We start from the raw sequence: 23,872 nt of genomic DNA, 5'->3' as shown, positions 1-23,872 counted from the left end.
TTGAGATCTCCGCTGGAATGATGAGATCGGAAAAGCTGGAACGGAGCCAGCGCATATTGTCTTGAGAGGACAGAGGAATGCCTTTACACAGTGTATTTATTTTTACATATATACATAGAGATACTGGGAAAATCTGATATCCATTTGGATATGAAATAGCCACGCAGCATCAGATTTCAGCTGTCCATGTGTAAACTTCACACCACACCTCATTCAGTGCCGTAGCCAACACCAGTGCACATTTTACAGGCATTTGCTTTTACTACTTTTTTCCGCTAGCATATGTATGGCCCACACGGCTAAACTGGCACCTCTCTACTGAGTATGTGGGTGTGTGAGTCTGCACAGCCATGTGGATGCATATATGTCTGTGTACCCACATTTACTTTATGGGAAAACACTGATTAAACCATCCTGTAGAGCTTCATGCTGACAACAAAATTTTAAAAGATCTTAGTGCTAGTGCTACATTTTGTACGCGTGTTCCTGTACGATTTGAGCTTTTTTAGTAGGTTTGGGTATTATATCAAAATTATATCGATATTGTGATATCAAAATAAATATCATCTGGGATTCTGGACATCATGATATCATGATATGGCCTAAGTGTTGTCCTTTTCTGGTTTTAAAGGCTGAATTACTGTAAAGAAATGTGATTTTCTGAACTTATTAGACTGTTCTAGGTATTCTATTAGTTGTCTCTACCTGCTTGGTTATCATATTCACATTATCAATCATATTATCATTATTGAAGTATTTTGTGAAAGATACTGTGATATTTGGTTTTGTCCATATCGCCCCAAACTTAATTTTTATCTTACACACTCACATTAAAATGAAGTGAGAAAGAATTTGAACTATCACACACAGTTTTTTTTTTTTTTTCAGCAAATATTCTCAGTCAAATCCAAACACCCCATTACATTACGCCTGCTTCTCCCACACTCTGTAGTCACTACTATGGTATTTGGCCCTTATCTCATACCTCTTAAAACTCATTCACTCACAGTAACTCACTTGTCTCATTCACTCATTTAGAGGCACAGAAAGTGGAGAAGAGAGACACCACGCAAACATAGAGGAGAAAGTCCAGCGGCTCAATAAAAAGGCTCCATCCTCACCATCAGAGAGACGAGAACGGCCAGAAGAAACCATCTTCTCACCGCAATCCAGCAATTACAACCCTCTCCCTACATTCTTAGCATAACTCCTCGCTCTAAATCACATACATGAGGACGAAACATGAAAGAAATTTTGTCACGCTCTGAAAATAGACTTTGAACACTGAGAAATTTCTGTTAACGCCGTTTCGCCAGCCTACCACGCACGCGGCTGCAGTGTATGAAAACCAAAGAAGCACCGAGAGTGGGAAAAACTCACTTGAAGTCCTCATGGTTCACTCATGGTTTAGGGCTCGACTCGGTTATGTTTCTCTCTTTCTTCGCTCAGAGTGAAGCCTCCTCTCCATCCTGTGGCACATCCATCCGCCACTCCATCAAACGACGACTTCTGTGCCTTCCCTCCTCTCAGTCTCTTTCCTTCCAGCCAGTGTTTACAGCTCTGCCGCCCTCTTCCAGCCAGCCACATGCAGGTTTTCTCTTCCCTCTAATTACATCCTTAACCGCCTCTCTCACTTTCTACTTCATTATAATTCACATATAATATCTCTCTACTTTTACTGCTCTCTGCCTTGCGTCGCTCCTCCTCCCTCTGTGCAAACTTATTTTTATGCTTACTCTTGATCTCTTAATTTCATCCTTTCTCTGTTGCTTTGCACAATGTCATATTTTTGTTGTTTTCATTATTCCTGTTAGCACAGTATCTATATATTTCGTTAAATATTTTCAGTTGTAACTTGCTGAAGAAGAAGTGCTGTACAGTAAGACGCCTGAATGGACAAAAAATAATAAAACACAACTTCTATATCTTTGTATACCCTTACTGCAACTCCCTTAGTCTTGATCTTGCCTTATCACTTGTAACATGCATCCGTATCATCTCTACCACTCACTACCTTTAACAATAGTACTTGCTCACACGTTCCTTCATCTGTCCGCTTTCCTCCTCGTCACTGAGTCTCCCTCATCCTGTCTTCCACTGTCCTCCTTGTACACTTCAGCCAATGGCTCTGTCGTCACATCTTCTTCATCATTTCCAGAGCTGCTGTTGCCTCATTACTTCGATGGAAAAAAAAGGCAAAAATATTTCAGCCTGTTTTTGCATCAGCCAACTCCCTGAGGCCCTTAGACTGACAACTGGTGAACACTGACTTAACTTGTCATCTGAGCCTACTGGCAGGCTAGCAAGAAGACTCTGACCTAGGCTTGTCACTATTGGCTGACTGCATGAAACGGAGGACCGCAGAACAATGTGTGAGGGAAGGCGGTGTGCGCACACAAACACACATCAGCACAGACAAGTAGACGTTTAGCAAAGTCCAGATGTTGCCCCCAGTGAGTCAGAGAATGCAAAAAAGGCTGAGACAGGCAGACAGCTGGGGTGGGGAGGGCAGCTGAGCTGGACAGAGCCAGTGGGAAAGCCACAGGGAGGAAGACATACCACACCACCCACTTATACACCGAATGAAGAAAGATTACGTGATCCGTCTGTGGCAAAAGACGGGGAGATACCGATAAAGAAAAGGAGATGGTGTGAGGAAGAATTTTTAAACTCTGTGGCAACTGAGATATGGATTATGCAACAGGGAGGGCAAAGCAGTAGTGTTTTTGTAGTGCAGCAATGGAAAGTAACTAAATGCATTTACTGAAATATGTACTTTGGTACAATTTTGAGGTATTCACACTTTACTGGAGTATTTCTATTTTGTGGGCACTGCATTTCAGAGGAACATATTGTGCTTTTTACAGGATTTAACTGACAGCTGTAGTGACGCTGAACAATAAGCTTTTCCATGCCAAATATAAAACAACACTAAAATACGTCTTACAGATTAATGCATCAAAAATTTAACTCTATGGAACAAGTATTCTTAACAAAGACTACTTTTCATAAAATCTTTAACTCTGCTGGTCCCATTGGGGGGTTTGTCTTCACAAATGCATGCGATGCAGCTGATGATGATAAAATGATGCAAAAGACATCTAATTATTTTCTGTTTGATGTACCAGTGCAGCCATAAAGCAATGACATCTTGGGTTTGAATGTTTCACTCAATATAAGCATGATAAACTTTAATAAAGTGCAACCAGCGGATACAGAGTATGTGGGTGACACTGTTATACAATATGGAAAAAACAGTTTTTCTAACTTTGAAGCTACTTAGGGGTAATTTGAAGAGAAAAACAGAGTGCAAGTACATTTTACTACTGATAGCTGTATAATTTAAATAACATCTTTAATGCAGGACCTTTTTCTGGAGTATTATAGAATTGTTACTTTTACTAGTTTAGAATAGTAAAGAATTCAATAACTTTTCCCACCACAGCTTAAGTACACAGGACAGCATCATCTCAATCTCTTCAACCCACTGCAGACTGATGCCATTAAACCTGCTGCAATCTCTTGTCTAGACACAGAAGCGACTCAATCTATGAGCAGGTACATGGGACAGACTCTTTAACAGATCCTATTTGTGGCCAATTTGACTCCTTTAGTATACTAAATATGAAAAATCAGCAACATCCCAAACCCTTTTATGCTATATTTTCTGCTAGTGCCTTTTCTAGTAATTAATTATGTAGCCACTGTACTGTAGTCCCTAGAGATATTAGGAAATGCATGAAATGGCATGCCTCATTGCCTTGTGTGTGTGGATGTGTCTGAGTGCGATCAAAGGCGCCAAGTGTCAGAGCTCGCGTCAGTGTGGGAACAAAGAGCTTCTATTCATGTGTGCAGAATTTAATCAAGAGATTAATTGGTACACAAACATGTCATTAGTGGGCCACAAAAGACACAAATGCACCTAGTCAGATAGAGCTAATCCAAGTTGCCCTCCATGCCGTTCCTTCAGTCTTACATTCCTGCTGAGTAGAATATATGGCAACAGGCAGCAAACCACCAGAAAAACAGCAGGGAAGGTAGACAGATGGTATTTGTATGTGTGTGTGGGACGAAAGGGCTGTAAAGGTAATTCCTTACATAACAAGAGTGCCAGCTAGATTACATAATAAAAGTGCCCCAAACTTCTTAGAAGTTTTTTTCTCTGCAAGTATGCTTTTGCCATTCTTTTCCCTCTCTTTCATTTCCTCCCCTTTATCCAAGACCTCCTCTATAAGCTGGAGGGGGGCGATAACCTTGACTTTCCGTCAGCCTCTCCTCAGTGTTATGTCTGCCTCACGCTGGGTCCCAAGGACCCTGATGTGCCTTGTATGACATCATTTCCTGCTCTGAATTTCCCAGGCCTCAAGAGCGGAGTGTGAGCTAAGAACGGCATCAGGAACAACACTTCCTGGACATAACATGTCAGTGGGAGTCAGCTGGGATAATTGTTGGGATTTGCTAGACTGACTGAGCCATACAGATGGATAATGAGCAGGAACAGCATGTAGAGACACACAGTACTGTTAATTATAGAAAGATACATGCTCAAGCAGTGCCATAATTTAACCCCTTGAACTCTGATTTTTTTCCTTAACTTTCCCTTTAAGTAGCTTCAAAGAAAAAAATATTTTTTCTGCCTATTGTATTACAGTGGCACATACATATTCTTTATCTGCTGGTTACAACGCTTCACTGAAGTTACAGCACACTTACACTGAGTGAAATATTCAAAGCCAAGATACCATTGTTTTGTCATTGCACTATTATCTCAAATAGAAAATATTTTGATGTCTCGTGCATTTTATACAAATTTCTCTATAATTCAGCAGGACATGTTTGGTATCTATGGATACATGGGGATGTACAGTATAATTTAAATAAAGGTTTTGTAGTTTTGATGTGCATATTTCAAACAATGGTATGAATAAATAACAGAAGAGAGGCAAATGCTCTTTTTTTCAGGATGGGTATGAATTTGCAATGCGTGGAAGTGAGCAGTCATATTGTCTTATATTAGGATGAATACTACACACACACACACACACACACACACACACACACACAGAGTCTGGACAGCAGCCATATTCCCACATAAGCTAAAGCACTTAGCCTTCCATGTTTAATGGTCACTGAGAAAAAGAAGTGAAGAAGGCAGAGAAGGAGTGATGGGAGGGAGGGATGTCAGGAGGAATGTGCCTATCCTGTCCTTTGTGGTACATCTGCGATGATGTAAAGCTCTCAGGAATGTACTGTAAAACAGAATCAATACTGGCATGAAATCAGTACAGGTTCAAGCACATACTCTTCTGTACATTGTAGAAGACAGCTGGAGACAGACAGACAGGCAGACAGACAGCAAGATAGGTGCTGACAAAAAGCATGATAAGTGATGGCACCATGGCTTTCTTATTGTAGGTGAGTAGTTGAACATGTGGTTGTGATAATAATAAAAAAAAAAACATCAACTGCATTGCTGAAGTCAGTGAAAATGATGTAACGTAAGGAGTAATGCTGCAAAGACTGTAGGAAGAAAGATTTTAAGGAAGACACAAGAAGCTTTAAGGGTGACCAAGTGGTTTCTCTTGTAATGCCACTTTTTCTCCAGCAGAGGGTATTAAAGCAACGCACTGCAGCAACACATTTACTCCTTCAAGTTATTGTAATGCACTTCTGTCAGCTTCAGGAGCTAAAATATGTGTTACATTCTGCACAGATTCAGATTTTTCCATTTTTAGTGACATAGGCACTCACTGTAAGTTCACAAGCTATTATATGTAGTGGTAATCACTTAAAAAAATAACTAACAATATGAACTCAAATCAATGATACTTTGAGAATACTCATTTATGCTTTATGCATTTATTTATTTATGCTTCAAAAGTTATCAGTGTTTACTTCATAACATTACTCATTGTCCCAGGGAGTTTGCTTTGAACTTCCACTGAGGGTATATAGGTATTTTGGTATTGGTATTACATCATTGTCTGGTTCAGCACTGATCCTGGCACCACTTTTATTGTGTTCACTGCTCATGCAATATATGAGAATTACTACTTAATTTCTCCATGCGTGCTATCCCTATCCTCATATAACTTGCACCAGATTGGTGCTATTTTTTATGATGTGTGCTATGTAAAGATTTAGAAGGTAAATTTATCTTACCCTCTGCCACACCTGCCCACAACTGAAGGGTCACAGGTATGATTCCTACAGTGAATGTGCCTATCAAACGCCAAGAGTCCTGTCAAAATATAATTTAGCAAGACACTGAACCATTCCACTGCAATTGCATGGCACGAGTCACTCTGGCAAAGGGCATCCACTAACCTCATATAATATATGAATATAAGTATATGTGAATATGAATATATGTCCCTATGCCAGAGAAATGTTGTCCTATATGTTATATACAGTCATGACATGCATGACCCAAACCAATACACCCTCTGTAGATGGTGATATATATGTGTAGTTCATGAATGTTGAACATATATTGTCCTTATATGGTCATATATGTGCACCTGTACCTGCTAAACATTCATATAAGACAGTGGCAGCTGGTGGCTGAAAAAACTGGGGATGAAGACATATATCTCTACATATGAAAATGTGCCAAATTCAAATATGTGTCACATATGAGTATTTAATATGGACATACAGTATACGCCACACATACATTACATGTCTGTGTTAGAATGTAAAACATAATGGTGTGGATAAATGGAAGGATATAAGATAGAAGGATAGAAAATATGAATCAAAAGCTACTCCAAAAACTGCTGCATTTGAAAAGTATTCAGATTCAGATGAAGACCATTGGCACTGATAATCAGAAGTGGGTTTGGTCAGGTCACTGGGTTCTTTGCTTTTAACTAGGATCTACCAGCTGCTGAGAATTGGAATGCATCTGGGGAATATGTGTGTGTGTTTGTGTGTGTGTGTGTGTGTGTGTGTGTGTGTGAGAGAGAGAGAAAGAGAGAAAGACAGAGAGAGAGAGAGAGAGAGTGGTGTGTGAGTGTGTGCATGCATCCAAGAGTCTGTGAGTGAAATTTAAATGAATCATATCCAAAAAGAGCACAGGCATAAACTTGCTTCTCCATCTACATTCCTACCCTGCAGCAACTCTTTTTCTCCCTGTCCCTCCTCCTCACCCTGTCTTCCTCTCACTCTCTCTGACTTGCCCTCCCCACACATGGCAATCTTTAGATGGTGCAATCAGCCTGTGTCTGCACCTGATGCTTGATGCAAAATCTGGCAGACAGAGTCAAACTTGTCAGGGGGACAAAAAAAAACAAAAAAACCCCACAAGACCTGACATGTCTTTCCCACCTGAACAGACCAGAGTCATCCATCATTCCAACAGAAAACATCACCATGCACCTCAGCATCACACCCAGACAAATCTCTGAACACAGAATAAGGTAAACCACAACACACACACACAGACACACACACACATTTATAGACACTGGATCAGCTCAGTGTCGGTGCTGCAACATTTCCATGAAAACCAGGAAGTTCCACTATCCACTCCCCTGCAAACATGAGTCATGTGACAGGAAGTTGAGGAAATAACCATGGAATACAAAGCTGAAGAGTGGGCACAGAGGACAGAGACAAAAACAATAACACTGCAGTCCCTTAGAGTAGAAAGTGGGCGTATTGGCAACCTGTAGTCTGTGTATACAGCATACTTAAAACCACAAAGAAATAAAGGAGAGATGTTTCCTACACTGGCTCTTCTTCCAAAAAAAGTCCTATTTGTTCATTTTCGGTGTCGTGCCAGCACAACAAAACAGTTAAATCTGCATTAAAAAATCCCACTTAGTGAAGACGACAGCAACTGCTAACAGACAGTCTATTTTTCTACTTTCCAGCAGACAGTCCAAGGCTCTGACTGTCCATGAACAGCAGAAAAGAAAAATGGGTGCAAAGCCAAACTATGTAAGCTGTGACTAACTGACAATGACAAAAATACATAGGTTTTAAGCAAAAAAGTGAGTGTTGGGTGTCACATCTATTCCTGTTCCATTGCTCGCCTGTGAAATACAGCCAACCTAGAGGATAAAATTCTTTGCTGACATGTAAAATAATTATGTAAACAATGTGACAATACTATAACTGATTTAAGTTCCATCTGTTATTTTCCTCTGAAAAACACATCCACCTCTGGAGTATCACTGATCAGAAGTAAGCTTGATCTTTTCCTGGATCATTTAACACTGATTCTTGGGAATTTGGATAAAACAGGTTTTAATTTTGAAAAAAAAAAAAAAAAGTGAGTTAAATTACAAAATCTGAAGGTATATGATTATAGGCCAAGGTCTTACTGTTCAGCAATGTACCGGTGCAATCTCCTCATTTTAATTTTTTTTTTTCATAAAATAGGCGTTTTTCCAGTTATTAGGCTACTTTGTTTTTGTCAACACCGTCACCGTAATGTTTTTTTTTTTTTTTAAATTTGAAAAACATATTTTTGTATTAAAAGAGACTATTACTTTAATAACTCAACAGCACCAAAGAAACATATTGTACGTATATTCATTTAAAACAAATAACTGCCTCTGACGGTGGCGACACTAATCTGACGGTGGTGACAGTGGCCTCACTACAACATACATTTCCAAAATTTATACCACTCAAGTCAAAGCCTTCTTGCTTAACAACTTTATTTAACTATTTGGTACAAAAAATAACAATCCTGAGCACTGTTATAAGCATATTTCAGACTTCAGTCATCACCGTCAACCTGACGGTGGTGACAAAAACCTGCTCTTTCACATGATAAGCATGAGTTGTTCACATTAGCCAGCTTGTTTTCACCCTGTTGCTACCTGCATCAGACCTCTTCTTAAAAAGTATACATTTATACCATAATCTAATCTAATATTTTTTATACAAAAGTGACGGTGTTGACATGTTATGGTTGTGACAGTAGCAGTGTCCAAAAATATGAAGAGATTTAAGAGAAAATAGCAAACTTAGAGGAGCCTGAGTGGTTTTTCCAACAGAAATAGCATTTTTCTTAGTGGGACATGATTTTACCAAAGTTTCAAGAATCAGTGATAAGACTAGTTGAATGTCATCAATTTTGCCTTTTCTCCATTTCTACCTTGTTCCAGCCGCCTGAGCAGCTGCTGCCGGGCAATGATGCGTGAGAGGCGCAGGGCAGAGCGCCGTCGAGGGGTGTCGCCCAGCCTCAGGTAGTGCTCCTGCCCATCAGGTGTCATCGCCTCCAGGCAGGCGCTCTCATTGGTGCTGTCGCTGTCACTGCTGTCACCTTGGGTGCTGTAGTCCACACTGTCCACGCTGTCATCAATTTCCATACTCCTACCATCTGTAGTCTCAACACAGTCCGTGTTGCCCTCAGTACTGACAATGTCAGAACTGTCTAGACTGTCAACTTTCCCCACACTGTCCACGCTGTCAGCGATGTTTGCACTCATAGGAACCAAAATTTTCACAGTCTCCAAACCGTCAGGAATATCCTTACAGTTAGCAGTTTGTTCAAAGTCTGCAGTGTCCGCACTGTCCGGAGTGTTATTTACTGTCCTGACATCCCCTGCGGGGTTTGCTGTGTCTGCATTCTGTACAGCGCCTATACAGTCTGCTAATACAGCCACACTGTCTATAATCTCTGCATTGTCCACCTTGTCCACAATGGTTGTGCTGTTTAGAGCCTCCATGGCGTACCATCTAGTTCTGTCTAACTTGCACAGTCCTCCTCGCTCTCGTCTTGATGAGCTGTGTTGTCTTTGCACTCCCTCAACATTCCTGCCTTCAACATGCCCTCACTGGAAGCCAAATCAGGTCCCCACCCTCTCACTCCCTCCCTTCAACCCACCACAGTCAAACAAACATGACACATGGAACACGACACGTTCAAGCCTCATCAAACTACCTGACTCAAGTGATAAGAAGTCTTTCATGTCACACACCCACCCACACCCACAAACATGCTGAATCTGAGATGGGAGGAAGAGTCCCAAACTCTTGCTTCCACCACGTCCTTCCTTTGGTCACATGACCACCAACCAATGGCGTGACTTCCCTGGAAACACTGCCCTTCTTCCTGAACTTGTGCCAGAAAGACAATTTTGCTACAGCGAGCCTCAGGCATGTGTGAGTGTGTGTGCGTGTGTGCCTGTGAGTAGGACATATGTGGGATGGAAGATGTAATCAGAAAGGGGATAGGCCTGGAAAAAACACTATCCCAACAACCATATCCCAGTGTGAAATGGGAAAGGGCAGAACAATAGAGAGTACGTGGGTGTGTGAGAGTACGTTGAGGAATGTACGTAGGAGCACGCTATTGTTACTACTGCTAACTAGGACTGTAACACTACTGAGAAATGCTCCCTGAATCCACACCATAGCATCAAGCCCATACCACATAGCATTCAGCTTAACACATCACACATAATACACTCTGCCCATAATGGATCTCGGGCACCACAGTGAGCAACAAATGCAGCAAAATCTGGTGTATACTGGTTGCAGTAAGCAGTTTTAAGAGGCTAAAATGTGACACAATGTTGCCATACAGTAACAGAGTTAACATATAAATGTATGGAATGCAGTGAGAGGAGGGAGGAGGAGGGGAGCTCATTCTGTGGTCTGGCTTAGTAGAGTAGTGAAGTACCAAGATCAGAGGTTAGTGGGGGTCACCTTAATTCATTTTGGAGAAAGAATAGAGGGTTGGGAGAGGGTGTGTGTGTGTGTGTGTGTGTGTGTTGGGGGGGGTAATATGAAAAGTAGGTCATAGTAAAGTCAACCACAGGTCAGTAGTCACACACATACAAACACAGGCTCACAGAAGTGCTTTTTAGTCTTAAGGTCTCAGGCTGTCAAGAAGGTGTGTGTGAACAGTCAATGAAATTCCATAAAAGCTGTTGAAATTTCTATGTCCATTAACCTCACATCACAAAGCTTTGTATGCCCAGCCAAAAAAATAAATAAATAAAATAAAAACAGTTAAATTGTAAAATATTAAACTCCCTTTCCACTGAAATAATGGAAGGGTAGTGATTTGATTAGACTGCCCTCTTGAGGCAAGCTAAGAGAAAATTATCATGACTGAACTCAAGGCTGTCACACTGCTGGATCAAAGTGCAGCCTGTATTGTCTTTTTTTTTTTTTTTTATCCTGCCTGAGTGCTTGTCAGTCTATGTTTTAGTCTGCGTCTCTTCAAATGACAAGTTACTATCACCCTGTTCCCCAAAAAAGCCCTGAAACAGTCAAACCATTATGTGAAGTACAGAATGAACAGCCTCAGGGTTTTCACACACTGGTGCAGGGCATTACAGGCTGGCAGAGCAACCAGATAGTCAGAGAGATAGATGTGTGTAAATGGATTGGCACAGTGCAGTGCTATAGTAAGACGTCAGTAAGATAATCCGCATCATCTCTACATCCGTTACATCAGGCTTACTCAGAGCAGAGACTAAACATACAAATTAACTTCAGAGGAAGCTGAAAAAAAAAAAAAAAACAGCTTTTACAGTGCCACTAAAGAAAATTTATTTCCTGTGGGGACGCTTAAAAGCATGAGCTCATGACTGTCTATTGATTTTTTTTTTTTCAGCACTGATAGAAGTCCCAGTAGTTTCAATTCCATACAGATTCTAAAAACAACCTTATGTGAAATCGTCAATGCAAATGCCCATTAACAAGAAGGAAGCTCTCATTCAATACACTTTGATACCTTCTGATATATTGGCATTTAACCAATACCAACTGTCTGTACAACACCAATAGATATTGTTAATTGACAAGGGTGTTTGGCTGTTGCTAGGGTATACTAGGTGGTTGCTCGCTGTTCTAGGTAGGCTAGTTGCTGAGGTGTACTATGTAGTTGCTATGGTTGTTCCAAGTGGTTTTTAAGGTGTACTAGGTGGTTGTCATGATTATTCAAGGGGGTTGCTAGGTGAAGGTGGTTACTGTGGTTATTGTACGTAGTTGCAAGGGTACACTATGTCACTGATACGTTTTTTTACAAAGTATTTTCTGGTGCATCATCTTGAGAGGATGAGATGATTTCAGAGAATAATCAAAGATTCAGTAACAATAACAATGAGCATTATGTAGAATCAGTGCCTCACAAACAGGTGACAACAAGAAACCATATACAGCAACAGTGGGATAGAGGAAAGAAATGTAGGATAAAATATGCAGGTCATATTATGAAAAGGCCTTTTTGTATGCATCACTCTGTTTTTGCAGAAGCGCTTTAAGGGATGACACTAATTTGGCCAATTTAAGCTCATCAGACAGGTCACTCAAAAGCTGACAGGGAACGCATGGTCACCCAGACATAGAAACCAGGAACAAGACCAAAGCTGCACCTGGGCTCATATAAGAGTAAGAGGTCAAGAGATGGAGAGGCCTTCAAAATGACCAAAACAGTGTCATGTGCTCTCTCTTGCATCGTAGTCAGGGACCATGCAACAGCCATTTTTTGAGAGCTTGTTGGTTAAGGCAGGTAGTCAAAACAAGAGGGTATAAAAGCCTGTATGACTCTACCTGTGACAATGAAAGATACGATTAATCAAATTGTGGCTGTATTCCTTAGTTAAAGGAAACATGACTGAGCTAGCTTCTGGAATATTACTCAAAATTAGCGTGCACGGCTCACTTGGTAGAGCTCATACTACATGTCAAGGCTCGGTCCCTACTGCAGCAGCTCAGGTTAGCCCTTCATCCCCTCTATGTTCCCTGCCTGTCTCTTTCCACTGTGACTACTGATAAAAGTGAAATACCCTTAAAAAATTGTAAAAAATGTACATAGATAGATAGATAGATAGATAGATAGATAGATAGAATAACTAAAACATGGACATCTCGATGACACCTTGTTTTGGTGTTGATACAGCCTTTATCTGTTATCTGTTATCTGTTAACGGACCAATGAACTAGGGCCAAAATTTGAGTAGAATTCAAGAAAGTTTTCAGACATCTAGTGCTGAGCAATAGCAGCAATATGATACGGCCAACTTACTTCAGTCATCAGTTTACATGGTGCATAAAGGTGAATATCATCAGCATACCAGTGGAAGATGACACCAGATAGATAGGTTGGCCAAGCATTTGTACATACACTGAAAATATGAACTACATACTGGACGTATATGTGTCTAATTACTGAGGGATGATTCATGCAAAAGGTACGGTGGTTATAGATCTGTGTAAAATCCCTCATCTGGATTTAAGTTTACTTAACAAAACCAACACATACTCCTTCCATGTACCTCCATTACAAACACACACAAGAGGAACTAAAACCCACTAATCCTACATGCTAAGGGAGAACTAACCCCCACCTTTAACCTAAAATCCTTGGGATTACAACCAAGTCTGGGTGTTATTGTACTCTTTAGTTTGCAAACACACACACGCACACACACACACACACACACACACACACACACACACGCACACACACACACGCACACACACACACGCACGCACACGAAAGAACAGAACCACAAACATCATCAACTCCATCATAACCACATTAATCAACAAACTGCAAGCCTTTTCCTCAACATCCTCATTTGTCCATTTGTTTAAATCAATTTAGACACAGTTATTTTAGCTGTAAGTACAATACATTTCAGCAGTTGCTAAAAATGGTCTTGCTGATACAGTATTCAGCTGCACTGACTAATTCACCAAGCAGAAAGTGCATTGCAGAGCAGCAGAGCACCAGTGAGGCCAGATGGGCAGATTTTTGAGGATTTCCCAGCTCCAGAATGTGATCCAGACAGATGTGAACTGTGCGCCTTGGAGTGAGGGGTTAAGCAGTGGGGTGATGGTGGGGAGTGAGAGGGGTGGTGGGGGTGGAAGAGGAGAGAAGAGGATGAAGGGGCGAGGAATAAGGGGAGGAGAGGATTACTGGAACAGCAGACACTCTCTGATACTCCACTCCACCATCACTGACTCATTTTCTTCTCTGATTACTTGTGTGCCATCATATAAAATATCACTACAGCTGCCACTACCAGCACCGTCATCATCATAATTACTCATCATAAATATCAATCATAAAAATTCAATGTATCATGCAATACTGAAAGCTATCCTTTTCAGTATCCTGCAACTATCAGCAGCAGACTATATGCTTTATGAAGCATGCTTTCTGCTGGTACCACATGCAATTAAACTCTGCTGTGCACGTGAACACGCTTGACAGGCATAATCGTTTTAGCTGATATGGTGGCCTGCTTTATGCTGTGGTTTGTGGCGTGCCATTACGGATGTGAATGTGGGAATGTTCGGCGTTTAATTTGCTTAAGAGGCAGACATCTCAGTAATTACATTAAACCGAGGAGGGCAGACAGCTGCATCTCTCTCTCTCTCTCTCTCTCTCTATGTCCCTCACTTCTTTCTCTATCGCTCTTCCTCCCTCTGACGCACGCACGCAGGCGCGAACACACACACACACACACACACACACACGCAGAGAGAGAGAGAGAGAGAGAGAGAGAGAGAGAGAGAGAGAGAGAGAGAGAGAGAGAGAGAGAGAGAGAGAAAGCGAGAGAGAGTCTGTGTCCTGCGCATCCAGGACACAGTAAATATAGAGTAAACCGAGTGACCCTCCAAACTTGGTGCATTGGCGTATGCACAACACAAATATCTAAATAAAAATCCAAACATCTAAAACTCCTCATTTAAAATGTCTATCTCTCAGCAGTGACTAGAATTTTTTTTTTTTTTTCCTCAGACAAGAAAAAAAAATGTTGCACGTCTGGCATCTTAAACCCCGTGCGGGCTCCTCTCCACAGTGCATGCCTGTGCTGTTATGGACACTAAATTTGACAATGACCTTCCCAAAATATCAGTAGCGCAGCATGCGCATGACGCTTCAGCATAACACATATATGCAGCACACAGGGTAAACTTTTGGCTCGGTTACAATGTAACAATTGGTCGGCAAAGTTAATCAAACGGGGAAGGGGATATTTCCAGGGATGTACCGGCTGCCTAAATAAAAGGTAGAATTATGACCCCCAGTCAATGATCATTATAACATTTTTTTTTTTTTTTTGAAAAGCATTAATTTAGTTTTAGTTTTGTTTTTTTAACGGCTTAGAGCAATTTGATATTATCCCACATATCCAGCCAACATCGCATTTTATTTAAATTTATGACAGTCTAAAAAGGTGGCTAAACTTATTCCGCAAATAAAAAGGCGGGTAGCCTGGGTTGAGTTCAGGCGGCTTGCCCTCCATTACATCCCTGGCTTTTGGCTCTCTGACCTGCCAGCCGTCTCTCCCGGACATTCCTCCACAGCAGATCCCAAGCCTTGGACGTGGAGTCCCGCAGCTGCTCGCTGATCGACCGCCGCAGCTGTAGCTTGGCTGACTTTCGCTTGCTTGTCATTGCGGTGCACCCTGATGCATAATTATTCCTCCGTCTGAATCAGCGCAGCGAAAACTCCGTTATTCCTTATAATCCCTTATTGCCGTGCTCGGCCCGGGCTGGGACCGTGCGCCCTGGCTGCGTCTGGCTGCCGCAATGGTCGTCACTGCTTCACCTGGTACGCTCCTCTAGATCTGGCGCTGCGTCACCCTCCTGCACCAACCGCGGATGAGGTCCTACACGGATCTGGACCCGCAAAACAAATGCATATTTACTTCATGTAGCGTTTCTGCCCCGCCAGCCCTTGTCCGACTCATTTACAGTCCGTTCTAGGGCGAAGGTAAAGAGATGTTTCAACATAACTTCTGTATGTGAGGCTGGCCGTCTGACAAGGCGAGCCAGATGTGAGAGGCGGTTTTCCTCCCTCCCTTTCCCTCTCTCTCTCTCTCTCTCTCTCTCTCTCTCTCTCTCTCTCATATGCACAGACATACACATAACCTACATGCTCCCTCTCTTTACCACTCAAACCCACCCACACACCCAAACAAGCAGGTCTTTCAGTCCCTTGATACACACACACACACACACACACACACACACACACACACACACACACACACACACACAAAACTTCCAGTAGTGTAGGGTCACCAGGGAATGATGTGCCTATGGCTACTGTATGGTCATTCATTCACACTCATTTATGGCTTTAGGAAGATTAAAGCAAAAAGACACAGAAGATTTGATGAGAGACTGACCTGTTTCTTTTGCCTTTTCCCTTGCAGGGCTGTATTTTAATCCATGCCTTCTGTCCTATTCCTTTCTCCTTCCTTTCCTCATCTTTTTCTCCTTATTCCTTAACCCATCACCCATCACCTCTGCCATCCACCACCAAGCTTCCTCCTACGGGCATTGCTGGGGTGCAGGTGCTGTTCAAAGCTCCTTTATCATTAATTTGTGTCTCTCTGTGGAGTCCATCACTGCGTTAGTGTTTAGGAAACAAGAAAAACAAGTCAGTAAATGTCAAAAGGAAAACTACACCCTTGGATAGTCTTACACTATTACACATCAATCTGAGATGTCCAAGTCACGTCCATTTGTTGTCATTTATCTTTTTGTTGTATCCACTTTCCTGCCTTGCTGCTTCACTTAGGGATTTTCCAAATTTTCCAAAATGCCTTCTGATAATCCCCACAGAACGTTCCTGGTTTGTGTATCTGGGATCAAAATGTACAAGGAGAGAGCAGTGATGATAATGATCTTGATAGTAAGAGCATGAGATTGGGTTTTTCCAGTTGAGAAAAAGCAAGAGTCATGCCCTTTCCTCAAAGCAAAACGTCTTGTGGCTGCATTATGTTCTGGGTTGACTGACACTACTGTGAGCGGAGATCTCTTCCTGTTCTATGGTCATTTTCTCCCTACGTGAGTGTTTTGATCGTCAGTGCAAAATGGTGACTAGAAAGAAGCTGGGGTCTTTGATTGTGACAGACTGACACCACAACCTCATGTTTACCAGTGATATTTTAGATCCTACTATTTAAACTCCATGGTAGCTGCACTGGAAATATCTCAACATGACATCATGTCATCTATGTTTGGTCAGATATGCACAGGAATAAGAAAAAATACAGCAACAAACAACAAAATGGACCCAGAAAAACAGTGTATATCACAAACTGCTGTTTTTTTTTTTGTTTTTTTTTAAGGGGCGGCTTATCTAACAAACCAAAAAAAAATAAATAAATAAAATAAATTAATTAATAATATTAATACAAAAAAATATATATATTTTTCATCCCTATGGTGCAATCTATCCATCCAGATAGTTTCTTTGGATTTGACAAGGTTTCCAGACTGTGGTGATCTTCCCTAACATCTCCTGGTACTCAGATACAATGGGGGTGGATGGGTATTTGTTTGTGGACCTCAAATCAAAAATAAATAAATAAATAAATAAAAATACATTTGAAAAACTTGGCAGCAACAGCTCTCTCTAAATACAATGACATGGATATCCAGAACAATCCACAGTCCTCAGGGAGGGAAGCGCTTCATTGGGAACTATTTCCTGCTGAAGAACACTTACAAAACTGCATCTGTCTGAATGAGTTTGTACACTTCCAGGACAAACAGACAAACTGTTTTTGGAAATAACTGCTGGTATTGAGTTTTTCAAATGTATTTTTTGGGGAGATTTTGGCTGATCTGTCCCTTTAAACAGTGGCTTAGTGCGGATTTTTCCATTAATTGCACAAGAAGGTGACCGCATTGCAATATGGCTGACTGACTGGCTGAGTCACTCCATGAAAAAGATAGACAGCGTACAAAAACATGTGTTCCAGTGAATCTGGGAGAAAGTGGAAGTGCATTAACATCAACCATCTGAACTGTCTCTCTTTGTGAGTCACATCAACCCATCTGACAAGTCAAGAGTTTGGGAATGTCATTCTGGACCCTGCGTTGCCCCTGTGTTATCCCAGGAATGCCAGACAGAGTGATCAGGCCATCCAGGACTCTCATCAGCTGCTGTTTGCCTGCCTGTGTCGCTCCGCTGTCGGACGTCCTGTTTGTGGTGTTGAGTTCCAGGCTGGCATGCATCTATGTGCCGAGACCAGATTTGTCACTTTGGCCTGTCTAAACAGGCTGCTCTTCTTGCTGTCCTGTCAGGTCAGCACAATCCTCTGTCTCTCTGGACACCTAACACCACTTGGTATGACCACATAAACTTAAAGGTTGAGTATCATACACGGGGCTGTGGATATTTGTAGAAATTCATTGGGCTAAACAACATAGTTTTCATCTAAAGTGTGTTTTACACAATTTGCATAGCTGTTAACAATTTGTGTGGCATGCAGCACATATAGCCTATATTGTATGTTTGAGGGAAGTTGTTACAAAGGCTTGGGTTCATGCTCCAACTTTTCTTGCCCTGCCCTGTCATGCCCTGGTGACAGTGTAGGTATGGAGAGACCAAGTGATTTGTAACACTGAGTTACACTGTTGAGACCTGGCTAAGATTGATGGTCGGTAGACAGCGGTGATGAGAGGAGAGAGTCTGGAAGGGGAAAGTATGATGAACAATAAGATAAAGAGAGGAGAAGGAATGAGAGAGGGAAGGAAGTGAGGAGCTGAGGGAGAGGGAGAGACAAAAACCCGAGTGCACTGACAAGACCACCAACATATCTGAACATCTGGTATGGGATACAAAGAAGCAGAAAAAACCTGTTAACTGACACACTAGAGGATTAACACCGAGGTTACATTTCCCATTTGTATTTGGATTGAACTCAATAAAACAGTATAATGAGATGAGTGTAATATATAGAGATGGGGGACGAGAAAATTTTGATCCATTGACTTAAATAAGTAATTGGGCGTGTTTCAGGTCTTGTGCGCCTGCCACATCTGATCAAATCGTACCATAAAGTGGAAAATGAAAGTGGGGCAGTGATTTTTGTTGTTTGACAGAGGAACCAGGCAAGGCCCACCTGCCTTGCCCTACTCAACTGAACATGAGATGGTGAAGAGAAGCGGTAAATTTCAAATGATTAACAACTGATGCATAATAGAAGGGCAGTGAAAGGCATGGCCTAAAGATTTGGTAACGTCTGGAGCTACCCAGAAAACCAGCTCAAATATCAAACAGCAGATGCTATGAAATGTTTACTTCTCAAGAATAAGCCTCTCTCACAGAGGCATTACCGGTGTAAAAGTCAAAACTCACAAGACACTCATTGATATATGATACACGTGTGTGTGTGTGTGTGTGTGCACACCAGTGATGTCAAGATAGAGGTGGAGGGTGTGGGTGCAGTAATGTCATGTATCCTTGAAAATAACATCACAGATGTTCTTTGCCACAGAACTTTGGATTGGCCTGACTTCTAGGCAGTGATATTGAGATTCCCTGCAAGGGACCTGGAAAGACACAAGCTTTTGAAACTGCAGAATCAGCAGGTCGTAGCAGGTTATAGATGCCAAAGCTGCAAGAGGCCAAGAGATATACAGACATTCAAGGGAGATGTCCAGGCTGATGCCAGGGAAGGGACAGAAAAAGATGTGAGCATTGTGAGGCAATTGTGCAAGCTTGTGTTATGAGTGGGAGAGAATTACTCATGTTGCAGAGAGAGCTGAAAAGGCAGACAGGAGAGAGAGAGGGGGGCGGTGAACCTGTGTTTGAAAAGAGAGAATGCTGAGAGGGTGTAGGAGAGAGCCTGCGTGGGACTGGAGCACATGGATGTGCAATCAAGATGGGTGCAAGACAAACTGCTAGCTGTCTCCAAAGGGGTCATGAAGGACACTGGCATGATCCTTACCCAGCCAAGATTCTGGAGTCACATTATAGTAAGTCCGCAAAATGCAACCCAGTCAATACAAACCGCAAAATAATCATTTGCAGTATGAGTCACGGCAACAGCACTGCAACGGATCCACAACAGGATCTGCAACGGATCGTTTGTGCATTGTTTTGAATTTGTGAGATGCGTCGTACAACAGTATGCATGTGGTAGGAGTTATGTCATCTCTGACACACATACACCCTGCAACGGGATCTTTTACAACCGCAACACCCAGAGCAACATGGAGATGTAACATTAACCTTAAAGGTATTGAACAGCATGGTGACCAGTTGTCTCTGCTCACAACCGAAAACATTCATATCGTGTATGTGCATGAACAAATTCATGCAAACAAAATTAAACTCACACGACATAAAACATATGTGTGTGTGTGTGTGTGTGTGTGTGTGTGTGTGTGTGTGTATATATATATATATATGTATGTATAGTATGGTATGGTAAGGTAGGGAGGCATATACAGACGTACACACACACATACAACCCCCATGAACCCTGTTCCATGTGTGAACGCTGTCATGTGTGGGCCGCTGGATTAAGGGATTTTAGCACATTATCACAGCCAACTGACACAGGCTAACTGGCTTATAATTGGACCATAACCTTAACAAACTTTGAGGGGGAGGAGAGAAAGGTTAAACATGCCACTGAATTATAGCATTCACAGACACAGAGGATTCTTAAGCCTTAGGATATTTACTGCAGTTCTATATTAAAACAGAGAGGAGCTGGCTAGAGTAGACATCCAACAGTATATACACGTGAGGAGGTAATTTATCACAATGCAAAAACATATTAAAGCTATAGCATATATATATTACATTCAATCTAATGCCAAAGGAGTTTACACAATGATGATTAAGCCTATCAAACACCGCTAAATTACATTATATTATATTATAAATATAGAATGGTGAATTACCTTATCTGATGAGTCTGTGATTTTTTTTTTCCTGTAAGTATATTTAATTTCTTGTTTCAAGAGGGAGACAAATCATGGGAAAGTTGCAGGTTGCAGTTTTAATAACAATGCTTTTTTTTTTTTTTTTTGCATAATTGAGTACAAAATTTTTGCAACACTGGTTGCTGAGTCATACTGTGGCATTTTCTCCACTGTTGAGCAGCTGAAAATGGGAGCCTTTTTAAATGACTAATTAGAAGGGAGTTTTTGTTCCAAAACAGTGTACTGGCCAGAAAATCCAAGCAACGTGCAAATTAATTGTTGAGTCTTTAGAATTAATCAGAAGCCCTTTCATTATGCTCATTTTGTGCTGTGGAACATGAAAAATCTTTCTTATTGCACCTTTAAAAATATTAATTGGGCTGCATCTGTCAAGTAATAAATAACATATGTAGACTCTTAAATAGAAATGGTAGTGGATATTGTTTTGCTCAGGGATCTGTGGATGAGAGAGTGATGGATGCAGAGAGAAAGAGAGGGAGAGAGAGAGAGAGAGAGAGAGAGAGAGAGAGAGAGAGAGAGAGAGACAGAGAGAGAGAGAGAGAGAGAGAGAGAGAAATGGGAAGGAAAGAGCCCACAGGTCAGTAATTAAACACGTCTCTGGGAAAACTGTTGAACTTCCACTTGACTTTGCTCCAGCGTCAGTTTTGTATTTCTCCTCTGTGATGTGGAAGGCTACGATATGTGGATGGTAAGCCAGTCCTTGAGGTCAACCTCTACCCTGAGCGTGGAGAATAACACAAGAACACTGTCTCACAGCAGTAGCCAATCAAAACATCAACCTAACACATTCCAGGGCTCAAAACGGCCAATCAAAAAAGCACAATGGACACGTTCTGGACGGAGTCAGGATCTGCGTTTCAGAACAAATACACAGTAAAGCATGGGCGTCTCCGCTGGGAGAGGAATCGGATCTTGCAGTGGTTACAGAAACTGAGAGTGGGGAAGATTTGCAGGGAAAATGCTTCTGTCTTTAGGAGGATGAAAAGAAGGAGGAGAAGGTGGTGCGGGGGGTGGGGGTTATGTTTCTCTCTCTTCTTCCTGTCTCAAACACTGGGTCATTTGAGGTTGGGGAATTGTGTGAAATAAACAGCAACATGAGCCAAACTCAAATATATTGCACTAACTGCATGTAACAGTGACAAACATACATCAGCATGCCCTTCTCATACATATAGTTAACCTCTATCCAGCAGATAATGATCACTTTCCATCAACCCACGTCAACTTTAGTGCATCTGCCTTCTTGACAGATTTAGTATTTAAATTTGCTGACCTCATATGTACCAAATTTCACCAAATCTCATCAAAATCATTACACTGAATGGGTTTAATAAGCGAAAAAAACTTCAGTAGCATGAAAATATAATCTATTCATTGTGCTTAGTTTTTAGAATTTCCTTGTTGAGCCATCTAACAGAACTTATATTAGGCTACTTTATATTATTTCTTTTTAAGTTTTGGTCTAAACGATTACATTTCAGTGTTTCAAACAAGCTATTCCTCCAAAAGATCTGCAGTGAGGCTCTACTGCAATGACTGCGATAGTGTTACTGTAAAAATTCAATAGCTACGTATCCACAGAGAAGGAGAGCTGGGGTTAGTGAGTTCATCTTGGTCAATGATTTAACAGATCACGTGATAAAAGGCGGTGACAAAAGCATCTCACCCCCCCATCTCGTCTGGTACTATGTTCCCTCTTTGCCTTCCTCCACCTTCTGCCTCTCCCTTCCTGCTCCTCATCTCTGCCCCTCTCTCCCTCCTCACTGTCTTCTATTTTCAGCAACACTCAGTCATTCAGGCCAAGCTGCCCAGCTCACTTGACTCTACTGTTAGGGCATGCAACTTACATGCACCAATAAGCCAATACTTGCATGTCAGCTGCTTTGAAATCATGAGGTGTACTGTGATTAAAACTGAACTGGAAGAATGCAGATGCAAAATAAAATCCAGCAATTCGCATTCTGTGAAATGAATTATCATCATGCTGTTACCTGGAATAAGTGCCATCAGCTCCGCTCAAAGTGGAAAAACTTCAGGATTAAATAAAAGCGTTGAACAGATGGTCCTGTGCAACCTTGACCTCATTTTTTTTTTTTTTTTTTTTTAGCTCAGACTCTCTTTGTTGTGATCCCTGAGAGTATATGCATGCAATTCCACACACACACACACACACACACACACACACACACACACACACACATCTAATCATCTTATATGAATCGCATAATTCCATATGTTGTTCACTTCCTCAAATAGCCTTTTGAAGAGCAACGCTACAGGACTCACATCACAGCATCTGTTTATGTGTTCACTCATGTGATCACCCTCTTTTCCTTTATGCAACCTGAGGTGAACTGATATCAGTTTATTTACCATGAAAGTCCACTTCACAGAGAAATAGAGGAGCCTCTGTAGAACATAAGGACTTCTGAGGAGGTAAATGGAAACTGTAAGAATCAAATCAGTGGTAAATCTTATCAGAAATGTACAAAATCTGTGGCATACGGGGTATCCTCACCAATACAGTGGTCATGTTCAAAGCTCCAAGTTTTAAAATACTGTAGCTGTGCTGAGCTCAGTATTCAGAACCCAGATTGTTAACTTGACCTTTGACCTCAATATGTCAGCGTTATGAAGTGATGGACAAGTGCTGCCCGCAGAAGCAAAGACATGATGTTGGCAGTTCAGACTCAGCAAGACAGGGATGTAGAGGAGACAGAGGGGAAGAGAGCACAGTGGGGAGTGGAAATGGAGAAAGCAAGCTAAGTAGTAGACTGAAATGAAGATGGCCAACAAGAACAAGGACATTAATATAGAATTGCACACAGTGTGGCGTCACAGGGTCTGTCTCATTTGCAAGGAAGCGTCCAAGTTTGGTAGCATCTTTAGGAAACATAGCCACCTAGGACTTTTTTCATTACAACAGGAAACACAGAAAACATCCTTTTTTGGCCTAAATAAAATGAAAAGAAAAACAAACAGTTGTTCCTTCATTGCATAGGATATGCATCAATCAGAGAACTGTGGTTATACTGTAATGACACTGAAGTAACCAATCTCAAAGTTAGCCAGCTTGCTGTAAGGTAACTAACATTATGCTTATGTTACATTTCTTTACATTCTAGTTTCATAATAGGCTTGATCACAGTGGCAACCCAATTTACCGAACTTCTCTTCGGGGATCAATAAA

At 41.5% G+C, this 23,872-nt stretch overlaps 1 protein-coding gene across 3 annotated transcripts in view; it reads right to left on the bottom strand.

Annotated features, from left to right (window-relative positions):
• Positions 1–23,872, bottom strand: part of stard13a (StAR related lipid transfer domain containing 13a) — a 62,531-nt gene that overhangs the window by 13,844 nt on the left and 24,815 nt on the right. The window contains exon 1 of one of the 3 annotated variants that reach the window (XM_030068621.1): positions 9,113–9,809. The exons of 1 other annotated variant lie outside the window; for it this stretch is intronic. In XM_030068621.1, the coding sequence (XP_029924481.1) occupies positions 9,113–9,686 (574 nt within the window). In that variant the 5' untranslated portion in view covers positions 9,687–9,809. Of the gene's footprint in view, positions 1–1,380; positions 1,441–9,112; positions 9,810–23,872 lie in introns of those variants that run through there. One more of the 3 variants, XM_030068622.1, reaches the window with a different exon arrangement.

Source organism: Myripristis murdjan, chromosome 14, assembly GCF_902150065.1.
Source record: "Myripristis murdjan chromosome 14, fMyrMur1.1, whole genome shotgun sequence".
NCBI lineage: Eukaryota > Metazoa > Chordata > Actinopteri > Holocentriformes > Holocentridae > Myripristis > Myripristis murdjan.
Note: the sequence above shows the minus strand (reverse complement) of the source record. Positions and strands in the feature narration are given on the sequence as shown.